The following is a 16,567-nucleotide window of genomic DNA, read 5'->3' as shown; positions in this document are numbered from 1 at the left end:
AAATAACTCAACATTGGAGAGAAACGTTCTCATATAGAACAGCTTGACATCAGATATCAGGTCCAAACAAAATCCAAATATCAAAAGAAGCTTATTAAATCAATAGGCTGACGAATAAACACAATGTTTGGGTCCAGCCACATAAAACTAAAAGCAACAACATCAAAGAAGCTAAATTAAAACTTTTTTCACTTTTTTTCCTTTTAAGATGAAAACTGCAGTGAATCGTAAAAAGACGTCACAGTGTTGATGTTTGACCCAAATATCAAATGAAATGAACTCGCAATACCTTCCCGGGCCCAGCAGGGGGCCGCGGCCCACAGGTTGGGAATCACTGTTCTAAAAAATAATAGTTAAATAGACTTTAAATAGACTTTAAATATAAATATTGTCAGGTTGACTCTTAGAATGAACCTTTAAGACTCCAGTGACAGGATGCACCTGTTCCTCCTCACAGCTTTTTATCGTTACAGGAGTAAAAGTTAAAACTTCTGACCTGTTACAAGGACTTTGACATTTTAATAGATTATTTTAAACCACGATAAGATTTAAGATTCTTTTTCAAGGATTCAAGGATTTTTATTTGATGTTAATTTGTCATTTTATTTGTGTCGCAGCCGCACAGAAGCATGAGATGGAACGAAAGTATGCGCTCAAGGTCCCGGACTGTTACCATAGTAACCATAACATAGACACAGTATATGATGCTAGTGGCATTTTCCAGACAGGATAAATGAGGTAGAAAATTAGACATGACGATAGAAATAAAACAGCAACAAGCAGCACGTATAACTTTATTCTCCGCAGCCTCTTTCCTCTTTCTGTCCCGGGTCTGTTTTTCTTTTTTGCTGCCTCCTTCGTTGTAAAGCCCTCACGTCTTATATGAGCTGAGTGACCGTGTCTTTATCTGAGCTTTACTCCCTCATTATTTGTGCGATTACATCTCTAGAACCCAAAGTAAGTACTGTTTACGTTCTCTCTGAACTCTGTAAACGCTGGTTTAAGTTGCTGCTTGGAGCCCGTGTGAAAAGGCGCTGGAGCAGTTTTCTCATGTTCATATAAAAACAGAGTCTTCGTCCTGTTGAGTTTAACTTCATGTGTTTTATTTGTGTTGTTGTGCGAGTTGCTGTCTTTGAAAAGAGGTCGTTGTATAAATAAAACTGAGATCGACATTTATGACGTCCTCTCTGTATGTGGACACACACCGATCAGCCACAACATTATGACCACCGACAGGAGAAGTGAGTAACGTTAAAACCTTCAGTGTTTCTGCTGGGAAACGTTTGGACCTGGTGTTCGTTCATGTGGATGTTACGTAGACGTGTAGCCCCCACCTAGACCAGATCACCCCCCCCCACCCCCCATGTGGGATGATCCACAGAGGCCCCTCCCCTCAAAACACTACTACTCCCCACTAACAACGTTCCACACCCTCAGACGGCCCAATATGAGGAGGAAGGTGGTCCTAATGTTATGGCTGATCTGTTTGGTGCCATTTTCATATAAATCTGAGTCGAGTCTTTAGGGAAGTTTGTTTGTTGTGTTTCATTGTGAGTGAATTTCTGTAGAAAACAAACAAATCAAGTATAAAATCTTATCAAAGACATTTTTTATTTGTGTAGATTCATCATCACATTTCTTTATTTTTTATTTTTTTATTTATTATCATCACTAGGCCTCCGGGACACAACAATAAAAATAATCCACCACTTCTTGAAATAACACAACATGAGCCTCAGAGTCGCCTCGAAGCCGTTCATCTTCAAACCATCAACATTTAGATTTTTTTATTCCAAAGGTTAAAAAGAAAAATTCATTTCGAGTACAAACATGTCGTCATGTTTATTTCCATGAAGCCGGTTTTTGATGATGAGCAGCTCATTAATGTGAATATGATCCAGACTGAGGCTTCATTTAAAGGGTGAAACCTCAGCGTGATTTATTAAGAATCAGTTTTACATACAGAAAAAATAACCTTGTGTTGAGTTGTTGTTCCATCAGCACCAGCAGGGGGCGTCTCTCTCGCTCAGGTCCAGGAGCTGAGCCTCCAGCTGCTCCGCGTCGTCCTGGAAACGTTCGGTGAAGGATCGAATCAAACCTGCAGCGCTGCCTTCGTACTCCACCAGCTCCACGGCGTCGCCTGCACGACACAGTCAGAATAATGACTCCTCATGTGTTCACCAGCCAACGGCAAAAATACACAAAAAATACACAAAACACAGGAATCAGGAGCTTCAGACGAGAGAAATGATCTAAAAGAAAATCACTAGTTAAACAACAAAAATAAATGGTGTAGGTAGTTAAAAAAATAAATAAAAATAAGAACAATAAATAAAATAAATAAAAATAAATAAATAGGTGTAAGGTAGTTAAAAAAATATAAATAAAAATAAGAACAACAGATAAAAATAAAAATAAATAAATGATGTAAGGTAGTTAAAAAATAGAAAAAAATAAGAATAAATTAAAAAAAATAAAAATAAATAAATGGAGTAAGGTGTTTAAAAAAAATAAAAGATATAAATAAATAAAAAATAAAAATAAACAAATGGAGTAAGGTAGTTAAAAATATAAATAAAAATAAGAACAATAAATAAAAACAAATAAATGGTGTAAGGTAGTTAAAAATAAATAAAAAAATTAAAAAATGGGTGTAATACTAAAAAATGCATAAAAAATATGTAAGACAGTTAAATATATTAAAATTAAAATAAATAAAAAATTAATAATGACATTGACAATAATAACAAATACCAATAATAATAATAAAATGATAAATAATAAAATACAACCATACGAGCATAACAAAGTTTACATATAGATTAAACAAACAGCCATGTTTTAATTTCACATTTTGTCACTTTGTTAAGTCCAGTGAACTGGTCGGAATCAGTTCCTGCTCCTGTTACAGGACGAACTGTTGTGAATATTTAGATCGGCCTTAAAAAATAGAAACACTGTAACTCTAATTTAATGCACTCGTCTCCTGTCATTTATCACCTATAACCGTCCATGCAGCCATGTTTACAGCCTCTTTAGATGATTACTGGTACAAACTGAACATTTCTTCCTGGGTTGGTTAATAAACGACGCTCTCACCTCTGACTCTGGTGTTGGCCTGAACGAACATCTTCCTCGCCTCCTTCCTCAGCAGCACCGTCTCTCGGAGGCGGAGGAAGTTGTGAGCGCCGCTGTCGCTGACGGAGGAGTAGCCTTCGTACAGCGCTCGGCCTCCGTCCACGTCCGCCGTCGACTTCAGGACCTGGAGACAAACGGAAGCAGCTTTAAACCACAATCAGCTCCTCTTAGTTATTCTACAACTAATCTAAGAGCACGAGAGAGAAAACATCAGGAACTAGGAGGAAACTAAAGCTTTAAATTTTTATTATATATTAGCAGACGGACAGACACATAGATATATATATATATTTAGACATACAGATGATACCAGTGTGAGTGGACGTGTGGACGTACCTGCAGTTTGCAGAGGAACCTGTGGATGGCGCCCTTTCCCACCGTGTGGATCTTGCTCCGGTCCAGCGTGATCTTGGCGTCAGGTTTCCCGTCCGGTCCCGTCGCCTCCTCCAGACCCACCAGGCCCTCGCTGGCCTCCAGCAGCACCCTCAGGATGACGAACCGGGCCTGCATGTGGGCCTGAGACCCGGGACCAGAGCAGAGGGTTTACATGAGACCCGGGACCAGAGCAGAGGGTTTACATGAGACCAGGGACCAGAGGGTTTACATGAGACCCGGGACCAGAGCAAAGGGTTTACATGAGACCAGGGACCAGGTCTACATGAGACCCGGGACCAGAGCAGAGGGTTTACATGAGACCAGGGACCAGGTTTACATGAGACCAGGGACCAGAGCAGAGGGTTTACATGAGACCAGGGACCAGGTTTACATGAGACCAGGGACCAGAGCAGAGGGTTTACATGAGACCAGGGACCAGAGCAGAGGGTTTACATGAGACCAGGGACCAGAGGGTTTACATGAGACCAGGGACCAGAGCAGAGGGTCTACATGAGACCCGGGACCAGAGGGTTTACATGAGACCAGGGACCAGAGGGTTTACATGAGACCAGGGACCAGAGCAGAGGGTTTACATGAGACCCAGGACCAGAGGGTTTACATGAGACCCGGGACCAGAGCAGGGGGTTTACATGAGACCCGGGACCAGAGGGTTTACATGAGACCCGGGACCAGAGCAGGGGGTTAACATGAGACCAGGGACCAGAGCAGAGGGTTTACATGAGACCCGGGACCAGAGGGTTTACATGAGACCCGGGACCAGAGCAGGGGGTTTACATGAGACCCGGGACCAGAGCAGGGGGTTTACATGAGACCAGGGACCAGAGGGTTTACATAAGACCAGGGACCAGGTCTACATGAGACCAGGGACCAGGTTTACATGAGACCAGGGACCAGGTTTACATGAGACCAGGGACCAGGTTTACATGAGACCCGGGACCAGGTTTACATGAGACCCGGGACCAGAGCAGAGGGTCTACATGAGACCCGGGACCAGAGGGTTTACATGAGACCAGGGACCAGAGGGTTTACATGAGACCAGGGACCAGAGCAGAGGGTTTACATGAGACCCGGGACCAGAGGGTTTACATGAGACCCGGGACCAGAGCAGGGGGTTAACATGAGACCAGGGACCAGAGCAGAGGGTTTACATGAGACCCGGGACCAGAGGGTTTACATGAGACCCGGGACCAGAGCAGGGGGTTTACATGAGACCCGGGACCAGAGCAGGGGGTTTACATGAGACCAGGGACCAGAGGGTTTACATAAGACCAGGGACCAGGTCTACATGAGACCAGGGACCAGGTTTACATGAGACCAGGGACCAGGTTTACATGAGACCAGGGACCAGGTTTACATGAGACCCGGGACCAGGTTTACATGAGACCCGGGACCAGAGCAGAGGGTTTACGTGAGACCAGGACTCGTCTGAACCCTCTAGTAGTTTCATCTCCACCACAGGACGTGTCTTTGTTGTTTTTGTCTCATGGTTGTTGGAGAAAAGAGAAGCTACAAGGAACCGAACGAAACTCGACTCACGACATTTCTAACACCGGGTTAAAAATACGATGTTTGTTTGTTTTTAACAGGATGAGCCGGTGGACAAGTTACAGCTGAATTCACTATAAATAAATTAAAAAAAATAAAATAAAATAGGTGCGACGTAGTTAAAAAAAACTATTCAATGAATCCAAATTTTAAAAACATATATATAAAAACTGCAACTTATATTTTATCTTTAACAAATGAAAGAAAACGCCTTTTTATTTTATTTTATTTTTAGCGTAAACTGTGTAAACAAACAAAACCACTGGTTAAAAAACTAACAGGAGTAACAAATAGGAGTAGGATAGTTAAAAATAGAAATAAAAATAAAAAATAGGTGCAAGGTAATTAAAAAAATATAGAAAAATAAATAGAAAAAAAATTAAAAAAAATAGATGTAAGGTAGTTAAAAAAATTATAAAATTAAATAGACATTAAAAATAGGTGTATGTTAGTTAAATGTCCTCTTGTTAAAAGAGCAACTTAAATTTTATTTAATCTAAGAAATATTTATATTATTCAGCCGACTGGTCCTTTAAGGGTTTTTCTTCAGGTTTAAACCCGTGAAATTTAAGACGTTTTAAAACCTTTTAAGAACAGTTTCTGCACTAAATTTTGCTTCATGACGGTTATAATAAAATAATAATAATACAGCTCAGTCGCCTCTAGAACAGATTTAAACAAGTTTAAGACCCTTTTTAAGATTTAAGTTTGAGACCAAAACAAAGTAGTTTTATTTATTTCTGCTACAGTTCAGTTCAAATTCATGTGAAGCCACTGAACAAAAAGCTAATGAAGTGATAATAAATGGACTTTAAAGGATTTAAGACGTTTTAGGATCAAATTCTAGAGACGAGCATTAAACACAAGCTCCGGGGACGTGGAGGAGGACACATGTCCCTCAGCCAGGTGGACTCACCTGTCTCCAGCTCTTGCTCTCAGGTGTGTAGAACTCCAGACCCAACAGTCCGGCTCTGACCATGCTGAGCCAGTTCACGTACACCACGTCCTCGGCGTCCTGTCCCTCGTGGCCGAAGATGCTGGGACAGAGACGGAGACGACAGAGCGATGATCAGATGATCAGACGATCAGACGATCAGCTGATCAGCTTTTCTACAGTGTCGGTGTTTGTTTAGCTTCGTACCTGAGCACCTTCTTGTTGAGACACAGGTAGAGTCCGACGCACTCGGCGCGACACTCTTCATACGAGGAGGCGATGGTGGAGAACTTGCTGTCCCACGTCTCGCTGCCTCGGTACCAGCTGGACACCTGGACGAGACAGAAGACGTCTCAACGCGTCCAAACACACATGAAGCTGGTTAACGGCAGCAGCTACTCACCGGTTCTCCCGTCTCCGGGTTCACGACTTTACTCTGCTCAAAGTTGAACTTTCCCTGGTCGTCCTGCGGACAGAGATCAGGGTTAACGTCCACTTCATGTCCCTCACTGAGACACCAGAGGACGAACATGGATCAGGCATAACATTATGACCACCTTCCTCATATTAGAGCGTTTTGAGGTGAGACACTGATCAATTTTGAGATTTTTTTGCTTCATTAACAAGTTTTTTTATTAAACTAGTTTTAAAAAAATGGTCAAACTGCAGATTTTTATGTTAATTTCTCTGCATTTTATCTGTGTTGTTCCTCTAGTTTCCTCCTAAATTCTCTAAAGTCGACACAAACCAAACTTTACAGGTTTTATTGTAGGTGTAGGTTGATGCTACACGTCTAAGTCACATCCACACCAATGAAAACCAGGTCCAAAACGTTTCTGTCTTCTGTCAGTGGTCATAATGTTGTGGCTGATCAGTATTTATCTAACTAACCTGCACAAACAGTTTCCCGCTTCCATGACCCAAGAGCTCATGGAGTCCGACCTGCACCTCAAACGAGGGGCCTTTCCACTTAATGAACAAATCCTAGAAATAAAAAAATAAAAAAAAGACACAGAATTAAAGGAGACGTGAACCAAACTGGACCCGACGTCTCCGAGGACGAGGACCTGGACCTGGACCTGGGCCTGGACCTGGACCTGGACCTGGACCTGGACCTGGGCCTGGACCTGGACCTGGACCTGGACCTGGACCTGGGCCTGGACCTCGTTACCTTGTCCGCCTCCTCCAGGAAAGTCAGCTTTTCTTTCTGCGTCGCGTAGGCCACAGCCAGCACGTTGCCTAGCGACACGTTTTTAAAGCCCTCCGATTGTCTGATGTCGTCGTCTGTGGAGAAATTAAACCAGAAAAACAGTTTATTATTATCATTATTATTGTTATTCTCTTTATTATTATTATTGTCCTCTGTGAACGTACAGTTGGGGATGTTGATGCCGGCCGGGATCCCGCTGCCGGCGAAGGTGAGAACGTCGAGGGACGTGAAGTCGGGTTTGAGGAACGTGTCCTTCTCGAACTCACTGGGCCAAGGAAGCTCAGGCAGCAGAACTTCAGCAGAACTCACCAGGCTGGAGAAACGCTCGCTCATCGCCTTGTTCACCACCGCGACAAAACCTGGGCAGAAAACAAGGAAACAAAGAAATTAAATAAAAAAATTTAAAAATAATAGGTAGTTAAAAATATTAATATTAAAATAAATAAAATTAGAAAAATAGGTGTAAAGGAATGAAAGAAATATAGTAAAAAAAAAGAAAGAAAAGAAATAGGTATAAGGTGGTTAAACATGTATTAAAACATGTACTAAAATCTATAAAATAGACAAAAAATAAAAGCTAGGTGTAAAGTAGTTAAAACTAAATCTAAATAAATAAAATTAAAAAATGAGGTGTGAGATAATTAAAAGCATTAAAGTTATTAAAACAAATACAAATTATTGAAAATAAATAAATAAAAAATTATTGAAAATAAATGAAAAATAACAAATATTAACATTTTGAAATTAAAATCCATAATAATGACTATAATACAATAGTATAAATATGTAAAACAGACACATTTGTCACATAAATCCAGTGAATTAGTGTGAATCATGAGCTGTTGTGGACATTTTCATTTTATTTTTTAAGTCCACAGGTCGAACATGTCTCCATCTCTCAAACCCTGGAGTCAGTATGAACGTGTGATTATCTGTTAAAAACAATGAATGTGTTACCTTCAAACTCTCCTCTGGAGCCGAACGGGTCCCTGTAACTCTCTATGAAACCTATATAACTGAGACAGGCAGGGAGAGAAGAGGTTAATGAAACGAAGCAAAGTCCAGAATGAAAAACAGAGAAACTGGTTCAACCAGGAAGCGAAAACTCAAATAAAATAACTTCCATTGCTGTTGAACGGTTGATGAAAATAAACAGATAACGAGGCCGGAGCCTTAAACTCGTCCAGCGACACGTTCGCTGTCTGCGGTTCGTTAGGGCTTCACCTCTCAACGATCGGCCCCTTGTCCTTGATCCAGAACCGGGACCCCTCTTTATGGGCCTCCACCGAGCCCAAGGTGAAGCTGCGCCTGTACTGCTCCAGCATCTTCCTCTGGTTCTCGTTGGCGGCGAACGCCTGGAGAAAGTTATTCAGTGAGACACGCAACATTAAGAACAACGAGCTTCTGCAAAGTCACCACATTTATTTCCATCCAGTGTTTTTAATGATTTTTCAGCCAGGTCTTGTGTTGATGATGCTCCCTAGTAACTGAAGCCTTTTTCCCTGGTTGTCCTCACTGTCCTCAACATTACAGTGATCAATCAGGATTTGTTTCTTCCTGGTAGATCATGGTTCTCCACTATCCTTCCAGTCTGGAATAAAGGTCTTAAACCAGTAGTTTAGTAGTTTCTAGATGTTTGATTTGATCCTTCTCCACCAGACTAACATCTCCTCCTCCACCAGACTAACATCTCCTCCACCAGACTAACATCTCCTCCTCCACCAGACTAACATCTCCTCCTCCACCAGACTAACATCTCCTCCTCCACCAGACTAACATCTCCTCCTCCACCAGACTAACATCTCCTCCACCACCAGACTAACATCTCCTCCTCCACCAGACTAACATTCTCCTCACCAGACTAACATTCCTCCACCAGACTAACATCTCCTCCTCCACCAGATAACATCTCTCCACCAGACTAACATCTCTCCACCAGACTAACATCTCCTCCTCCACCAGACTAACATCTCCTCCTCCACCAGACTAACATCTCCTCCTCCACCAGACTAACATCTCCTCCACCACCAGACTAACATCTCCTCCTCCACCACGGGATGTAATACAAATACATAAAAATAAAAATAAAATAAAAAAATATATTAAAATAAATAAATCAAATACAAATAGAAAACACCTGTAAGGTAGTTAAAAATATATAAAAATAAATGAAAAATAAAAATAGATGTAAGGTTGCTAAAATTAAATAAAATAAAATAAAAAATTAGGTATAAGGTAGTGAAAGTTATGTTAAAATAAATTTTAAAAATACAAATAAGTGTATGGTAGTTAATATATTAAAATAAATATAAATAAAAATTAGCTGTAAGGCAGTTAAAAATATATTACGGTAAAATAAAAAAAAATTTAAATAAAAATAATTACATTAAAATAAATAAAAATAAAAAATAGCTGTAAGGCAGTTAAAAATATATTACAGTAAAATAAATTAAAAAAATAAATAAAAATAATTAAATTAAAATAAATAAAAATAAATAAAGTGTGTTTCTGCAGCAGAACATGGACCGGACCCTCCGCCCGCTGTTTTCCTCGTGGCCTCACCTCCGCCTGCTGCAGGTTTTCACAGACCTTCTCCATCAGAGGCCCATAGTCTCCTCTCTTCACGATGAACTCTTTGTCCTCGAATCTGAAGCTGCCACAGCAGGACTCGCATTCACCGTCCACCGCGCAGTCTGAGACCGGAGGACAGAGTTAATACGCGGGAAGGTGAACGGACTCGTGACGTGCGATGCGTTAAAACCCGTCTCTGACCTTTCTGCACGGCCGAAGCCAAGCGCACCTCGTAGCACGGCTTCCCTCCTCCCTCCTTCTTGAACAGACGGGTGTTGTAAGCCGACAGTTTCTAGAAACACAAGATCACAAGAGCCGGTGACTCATCCCGTCGGCAAATGATGGAAACAGATGGAAACTCGCTATAATATACGTTTATAAGAAGCGATAAACATGTCACACAAAGAGAAGGTGTTTTAATGGACGTTATTTTTAGCTCACTTTAGAGTCGAGGAACTTCTGAGCCAGCTCAGCATCCTCAAGGCAGCAGTTTCCTGAGAAATAGGTGGTAATTCCCTGAAGAAGAGGAATGAAATGATAATTATGAGCAGGTAGGAGCATGTGTGATTAATGCATCTGTTCAGCCCTGCAGCAACAAAGACGTACAGCTACAACGTCTGTTCAGAGCAGGTCGGACAAAGACACAAATCTAAAGTAAACTGAAGAGGAACAGTTAAATCAAACAGAGTCTCTACCTCTAGGTCACATCGGTCCTTTCAAGTTATTTATTCGCCCCAGAATGAAGCAATAAGCGAATAAATAAACCTGAGCACAGTGTTGGTTTGTTCTCTGACGTCCTCTAACTGGACGGATCCATCATCAGAACAAAGAGCAACTTTACTTCTCATGTTATACATTTAGGAAACATACCAGAGGAGAGATTTACTGCAGATACAACTATATAAACTACATAAAGAACCAACAACAATCATCAAACTAAAACAAAACTAAATGAATAAATAAATCAGGAAACTCATAGAATGGAACAAATGTGATATTTAGAGCTGGGTATCGGTACTCGGTATCGGTACTCGGTATCAGTACTGAGTAGCAGTATCAAAACTGCACCTGTCAAATGAGTCGACGCCATAAAAACACTCAGAAGCATCGACAGAACTGCACAACTGCAGGCTCTAGTAAAATGCATGAAATGCAGCAACATTATTTCATCGATAACTTCACAGGACATATAAATGGTTGCTAGGCAACCTGGGCTCAGCCTCTGTGTGTTGAGACGTTTATTGTTTGGTAAATTATCTTCAGCTTTGTGTGCTAACGCTAACTAGCTAACTAGACCGATAACTGGTCAGAGTCTTTGTGTTTGAGGAGGAGCTTCATCATGTTGGTTCATGGTGAAGATGCTGAAAACTACACAGTTCAAATAACACTTGGTTTTACAGACTTGTACAGTCAATAAGATTTGAGCTCTTTCAAGAAGTATTTGTGTTAAATCCCTTTGAATGGAGACATTTAATCATCTGAATATTAGATGAAAACATTTTTAAACGGTTTCTACAACCTGGAGGAAAACTAATCATTGATCTTTAACCGCAGCATTTTTATATAAATTTTGATTTTCCCCCACAAATTTAAATGTCTTTAAATACACATGAACATGAACGCAACAGCTTTTAGTAAAGGGATAATAATAAATAATAAATACTGAATGCAAGATGATAATAATAATAATGTATATTCATCAGTTTTGGGTCCTCGGCCTGAAACACGTTGATGTGGAGGTTTTTACTTTTAGTTTTGGACTTAACTGATATTAAGAATGTGAAACGTGGTTTTGTGAACCCTGACACTGGTAAACGTCCTGGTTGTTATGTCAGTCTGATCGTTTTCAGATGTTTCTGGGTTAAAACGTGTCTGACAGTGTCGGTCAGACGCTCCAGTCTGTTCTACGTGAACCGTCAGACGCCGTGTGAGGCACCTTGTCGCCGAGGCCGAGCTGTTTCTGCCGGTCTTCCAGGGAGTAGAGGCGACACGAGCAGCTGTTCCACAGAGCCTCCATCTCAGCGGGCTGCTCCTGGAAGGCCTGGCTGGCCTTCACCAGGGCCTCCAGCTTGTCCTGGGTGGACGCAAGCACAGACGCACAGGATTTAAGATGCATATAAAATCACACTAAGGTTATAACAGGCACGATGCATTTTAATAATTCTCCTTTCTGCACAAACCACTGTCTAATCTGATACATTTCATAGTCTTTTATTATTATCAATTCTTTACCACTACGCTGCACATACATGTATTTATATTTATCTTTATTTTCTGTAATATTCCTGTTAAATTCCACCGTACTGTGACAAAGAAACTTCCCGTATGCGGGATAAATAAAGACCTGCTGAGTTTCCGTTCCCTCTAGAAATGAGCAAAACCTAAATATCTCACAAATTAACTGATTAAAATGGCCACGTTTCTAAAAAACCTCCCAAATATCTAAAGCTAAAACATTGAGGTGGTTTTCATGACGAATCGATATAAAAGTTTATCTCAAAAGTGAAATGGAAACACTTTTTTTTTTTTCTCGTTTCCCTGGAGACGATACAGGGGTCATGTGACCAGTTCCTCAGAGTGACGGGAATTTAAGAGAATTACAGGAAATCAAGTAAAGACGAGTCTTTAACTGGAAACACGGACAAAGAGCAGCTGGACTTTATTACGATTTATGGAATATTACTTTCATTTTGACATGTAGGAATGAATAAGGGGCAGAAGTGAAAGAGTTTTGGCCAAAATGTTGTCGTTTAAGTTGTTATCGTTTCTTTTGTGCAGCTTTGCTTTTTTTTTTTTTTTTTAATTCTTTTTAATTCTGTTCAAAATAAAGATTTTTATCATTAGTTTCCAAAAAACTGTAATGAAAACGCAGCTACTGACTTAAAAAATATACTTCTCATCAAAGTTTACTGGAGTAAATGGTACTTTTATTTTCAGCTATAAAACAATATATATGTCAAAAAATTTGGGAATCTGTAACAAATAACTCCTGAACCGCAGGAGAGTCAAAAAATGGCTGATGATGAGCTGAGTTTGTAAATGACCATAAATGATATTTATTCATGAATTAAATAAGAACTAAATGCAGAGCTGCTTATCTCGCTCTCGTATCAAAGAATAAATACGCTCAGCTAGAGAAACTACCTTTACTCATGTTTTATTCATGGTTGTTGCCTGTAGATAAAAACGGGAATTCGATGACAACAGTAAACAGGCTGAACGTTCCCACGGAGCCACACAACTCAGACAACAGCAACACAATGAAAATCACCCGACGATGAAGTTCTCGGGTTAATGAGCTTGTTGTTGTGTCAGATTCCATAAAACTGATTAAGAAACCGGACAAACCAGACGTTGGATGGGAGGCATGTTTTACCTTTGGCAGATTCGGGATGAACTTTGTGTCTCCGAAGGACTTGTAGTTCCCCATGTTTGCATACAGACCGGCAGCGTACACCAAGAACGCCTGAATATCACAGACAAAGAGGAGAATTATGCAGAGATTAAAGTCCAAAAGATGTTTTAAAAGGTAACAGGACTTTTAGACGTTTCATCCGAGTATCTTCTTCAGTTCTAAGAGACTAAGGTTTAAACAGAAACTCTGAGGGTGAAGAACTGAAGAAGCCACTCAGATGAAACATCTTCTAAACACTCTACGAGTGCAGTGTCCTTTGTAAATATTAACAATGACCTGGATGAACGAGAACCTTCACAGACGTGCAGAGATGAAGGCAGAACACAGTGAGCGGCTTCGTACCTGATATTCTTCAGAGCTGAGTCCAGCTGCTGTAGCGACCGGCTCCAGCTGTGCAGGCGCCTGCTTCCTGAAGATCCTCTGCAGCAGCACGAAGATGTTTGCAGACTCTGGAGACGTCTGCAGCAGCACTGCCAGGCCACCGTACCTGAGACGGGTTATTTAAAGAACAACGATCAAACATCTTGTTTCATATTATTATTATTAGGGCTGTCAAATTTAACAGTGTTTCCTCCACATGCATTAAGGTTGGAGGGCGGCCATTCCTAATTACTAGCCTCCACTCCTTCAAATTTCTTTCTTTTTTCTGTTTTGTTATTGTGCAAATACACCATCACCGCTACATGTGTCCACCATCACAGCAGAGTCCTGCTGGGTCCGTAGTTTGGGTCAGGTACTCGCGAGTACTAAGGTAGATAACAGATAACTATCTTGCTCAGTATCTACTCTTTGGGGAAGTGGGGTGAGGAGGGGGGCGTTACCACTTTAATTACTCGCGATATCTTGGCCTTGAAAGTCACGTCACCTCAGGCAGCAGGTCGGGAAAAGTATGATGTTGGAAAAAAGAAAAGGACAGCAACGAAAAGGTAAAGTTATTAGCTTAACATAACTTATGAAAGATTTTACTAGTTAAACAGCTACACATTCGAGAAATATCGATGTCCAGCTAACGTTACGTAGCATATTGGTAGCTTCAGCTAATTAAATCGTCGCTAGCGTGAGTTAGCTAAAGCCGACAGACCCGGGATGTATCGGCTCGGCTCGATGCGTTGGTTTTTCTCTCTGACGCTGATATGTTCTACTCGCATAAAGACTGATCTCTGAAGGGCGGAGATTTAGGTTATTTATTTATTTTCAAAACAAACAAATCAAATGTGTTGTTAAACGATCGATAATGGACGCGCATAGGTGAACGGCGACTGTGTTTATACACAGTTTATATAGCGATATCTCGCACTTTAACGATCACGGCAGCGCGCTGCACCCGAGGAAAAGAGGAGATTTAGCGGCAGATATCAGGCGCTGTGCAGGACACAGTGATTAATTCTAATATCAGCCTTTAGAAAGATCGGGGGGTTTGACGGGTCCATTCTTCAGGTCATCAACAAACTACAACGTTGTCTGTAATTTACGCGATGACGTATGAGGGAGGAAAAAACAGGCACGTAGCTCTCACCTGTCTGTTCGCTCATGCACAATGAAACGTGACTATATAGATTAAACATTATATTTTAACACAATTAGTTCAAATGAATCAATTTATCTATTTTTTTGACAGCACTAATCATTATTTTAGATACTTCCTGAAGTTTGGGACGTGACTTACCAAGCGGCGCGGGACAGGTAGTGCGCGTACATCTTCTCCTGAGGTGAAAGCAAACGAAAAGCTTCGCCGCACTCGAGCGCAGAGACGCCGATGTCATTTGGGAGGTAGTACTGGGAGTCCACCATGTTCACTCTGAGATTTAACACTGGCAGTAAGGTACTGGAGGAGGGGAGGAAACAAATTAATTATTAATTATAAAGACAGAAATAGTAAATGTGGGAGATTAAATAGTAAATGCATGTTAGGACACCGCTTGGTTGAAGCGTGGGCTCTGAGAAGTATTTGCACACCTGTTGGCTTCAGGCAGATTATGTAATGAACAAATATTATGATAACCAGCAAGTGAAACAGAACAAAAAATAAATAAAAAGCTACTGGTTCGGATGTAGTGTCACTTTATCTAGGTTGACATATTGAAAAAAACTGATCACTTGCTGTGTAAGATTGATAATTTCCACACATGCATAAACATACATTCACATACATATAAACCTAAATACAACGACATACACATCTACAATATGTACACACATATTCATGCTATAACAAATATATATAATATAGAACATATAGAGCGTTTGAAACATTAAATAACATTTAAACAATCAGAATCTTCATTAAAACATCGTATTTTAGAGACAGCAGGTGTTCATCAGTGAACCTTGAACTGCCTGAAAGTTCACAGCAACGAAGCTCGTTTTCTTTCACTTTCCTTTAAAAAAAAAAAAAAATACTGCAGGCTAAAGTGAAAGCTATTCAACTCGCATCCTTTTATAAATCACCAGCATAGTAGCAGCAAGATCGGCGCTCAAATTGAAAGTTTAATAAAATGCTGAAAATAAATGTAGCACGGACGCTACAGCTAGTCCCTGCAGTGTTAGCTGCTAGCGGGCAAGCTAAGGCTGTTTTCTACCATTTAAACTCTCAGTAAGCGACATATAATGGCTAAAATACTCAGCCGGCTGGTCATATGCATCTATGACGGGCTCATATTTGATGCAAACTCTAAATGTATAGTTGTGAAAGTCAACTCGACCGCTCGTTACCTTAATTCCGTTAACAGCTTCGTCAAATTGCAGTCTCACGCTGCCGTACACTTCCTGGTTTCATTCAACGCTAGCACCGCCCCTCGACCAATCACAAGTCGCGTGTTGTGATTGATAGAGACTCTAACCAATCAGGTAGCAGCGTGGGCCGGCGTTTTTGACGTACTTCATGTAATATTTTTTTTCTCACATGAATAACCTTTATAAAACCAACATTTTGCGATTTAGGTCAAGACCAAAAGTTCAAAACACGGCAATAAAACAAAAAAATGAAAAATCACATGACTTGTTACAGTTATAGTTGTGAATATTTACCAATATCTCCTATACGGCAGGGCATGTGACGAGGTGGCCGAGTGGTTAAGGCGATGGACTGCTAATCCATTGTGCTCTGCACGCGTGGGTTCGAATCCCATCCTCGTCGAACATTTTTTCCAGAAGCGGAGAGGCTGCAACGTTTTTCTCCACAGATGCATAACGTCGAACAATCGGGAGCTACGATCAGAGGACACTTCACGTGAAACGTGGTCGACCTTCACATGTGTCCTCCCCCACGTCCCTCCCTCCCTCCCTCCCTCCCCCCTGGAACAGCCTGCTCCCCCTCCTCCCCCCTCCACGTCCAGTCCTGCTCTCTATTCTTCTTTAA

At 40.9% G+C, this 16,567-nt stretch overlaps 1 protein-coding gene and 1 non-coding gene across 3 annotated transcripts; one reads left to right on the top strand and one right to left on the bottom strand.

Annotated features, from left to right (window-relative positions):
- Nucleotides 1-1,592: 1,592 nt before the first annotated feature.
- On the bottom strand, nt 1,593-16,424 carry dpp3 (dipeptidyl-peptidase 3). 2 transcript variants are annotated; one of them, XM_047606751.1, is made up of 19 exons: nt 16,237-16,424; nt 14,876-15,034; nt 13,552-13,696; nt 13,171-13,260; nt 11,731-11,868; nt 10,236-10,310; nt 9,996-10,086; nt 9,786-9,916; nt 8,448-8,578; nt 8,181-8,239; nt 7,388-7,582; nt 7,185-7,297; nt 6,905-6,997; nt 6,417-6,479; nt 6,221-6,345; nt 5,996-6,116; nt 3,475-3,654; nt 3,100-3,262; nt 1,593-2,140 (listed from the first exon to the last, which is right to left on the bottom strand). In XM_047606751.1, exons 1-19 carry the CDS (start codon nt 16,395-16,397, stop codon nt 1,998-2,000), a joined length of 2,376 nt encoding a protein of 791 aa, XP_047462707.1. In that variant the 5' UTR covers nt 16,398-16,424; the 3' UTR covers nt 1,593-1,997. The 2 variants fall into 2 exon arrangements, with proteins under 2 accessions (XP_047462707.1, XP_047462708.1); XM_047606752.1 differs by lacking the exon at nt 16,237-16,424 and adding an exon at nt 15,922-16,023.
- trnas-gcu lies at nt 16,264-16,345 on the top strand. Its single transcript has one exon. It is a non-coding gene; the product is annotated as a tRNA-Ser (tRNA).
- Nucleotides 16,425-16,567: the final 143 nt, after the last annotated feature.

Source organism: Mugil cephalus, chromosome 15 (assembly GCF_022458985.1).
Source record: "Mugil cephalus isolate CIBA_MC_2020 chromosome 15, CIBA_Mcephalus_1.1, whole genome shotgun sequence".
NCBI lineage: Eukaryota > Metazoa > Chordata > Actinopteri > Mugiliformes > Mugilidae > Mugil > Mugil cephalus.
This window is presented reverse-complemented; position numbering and strand designations above follow the sequence as displayed.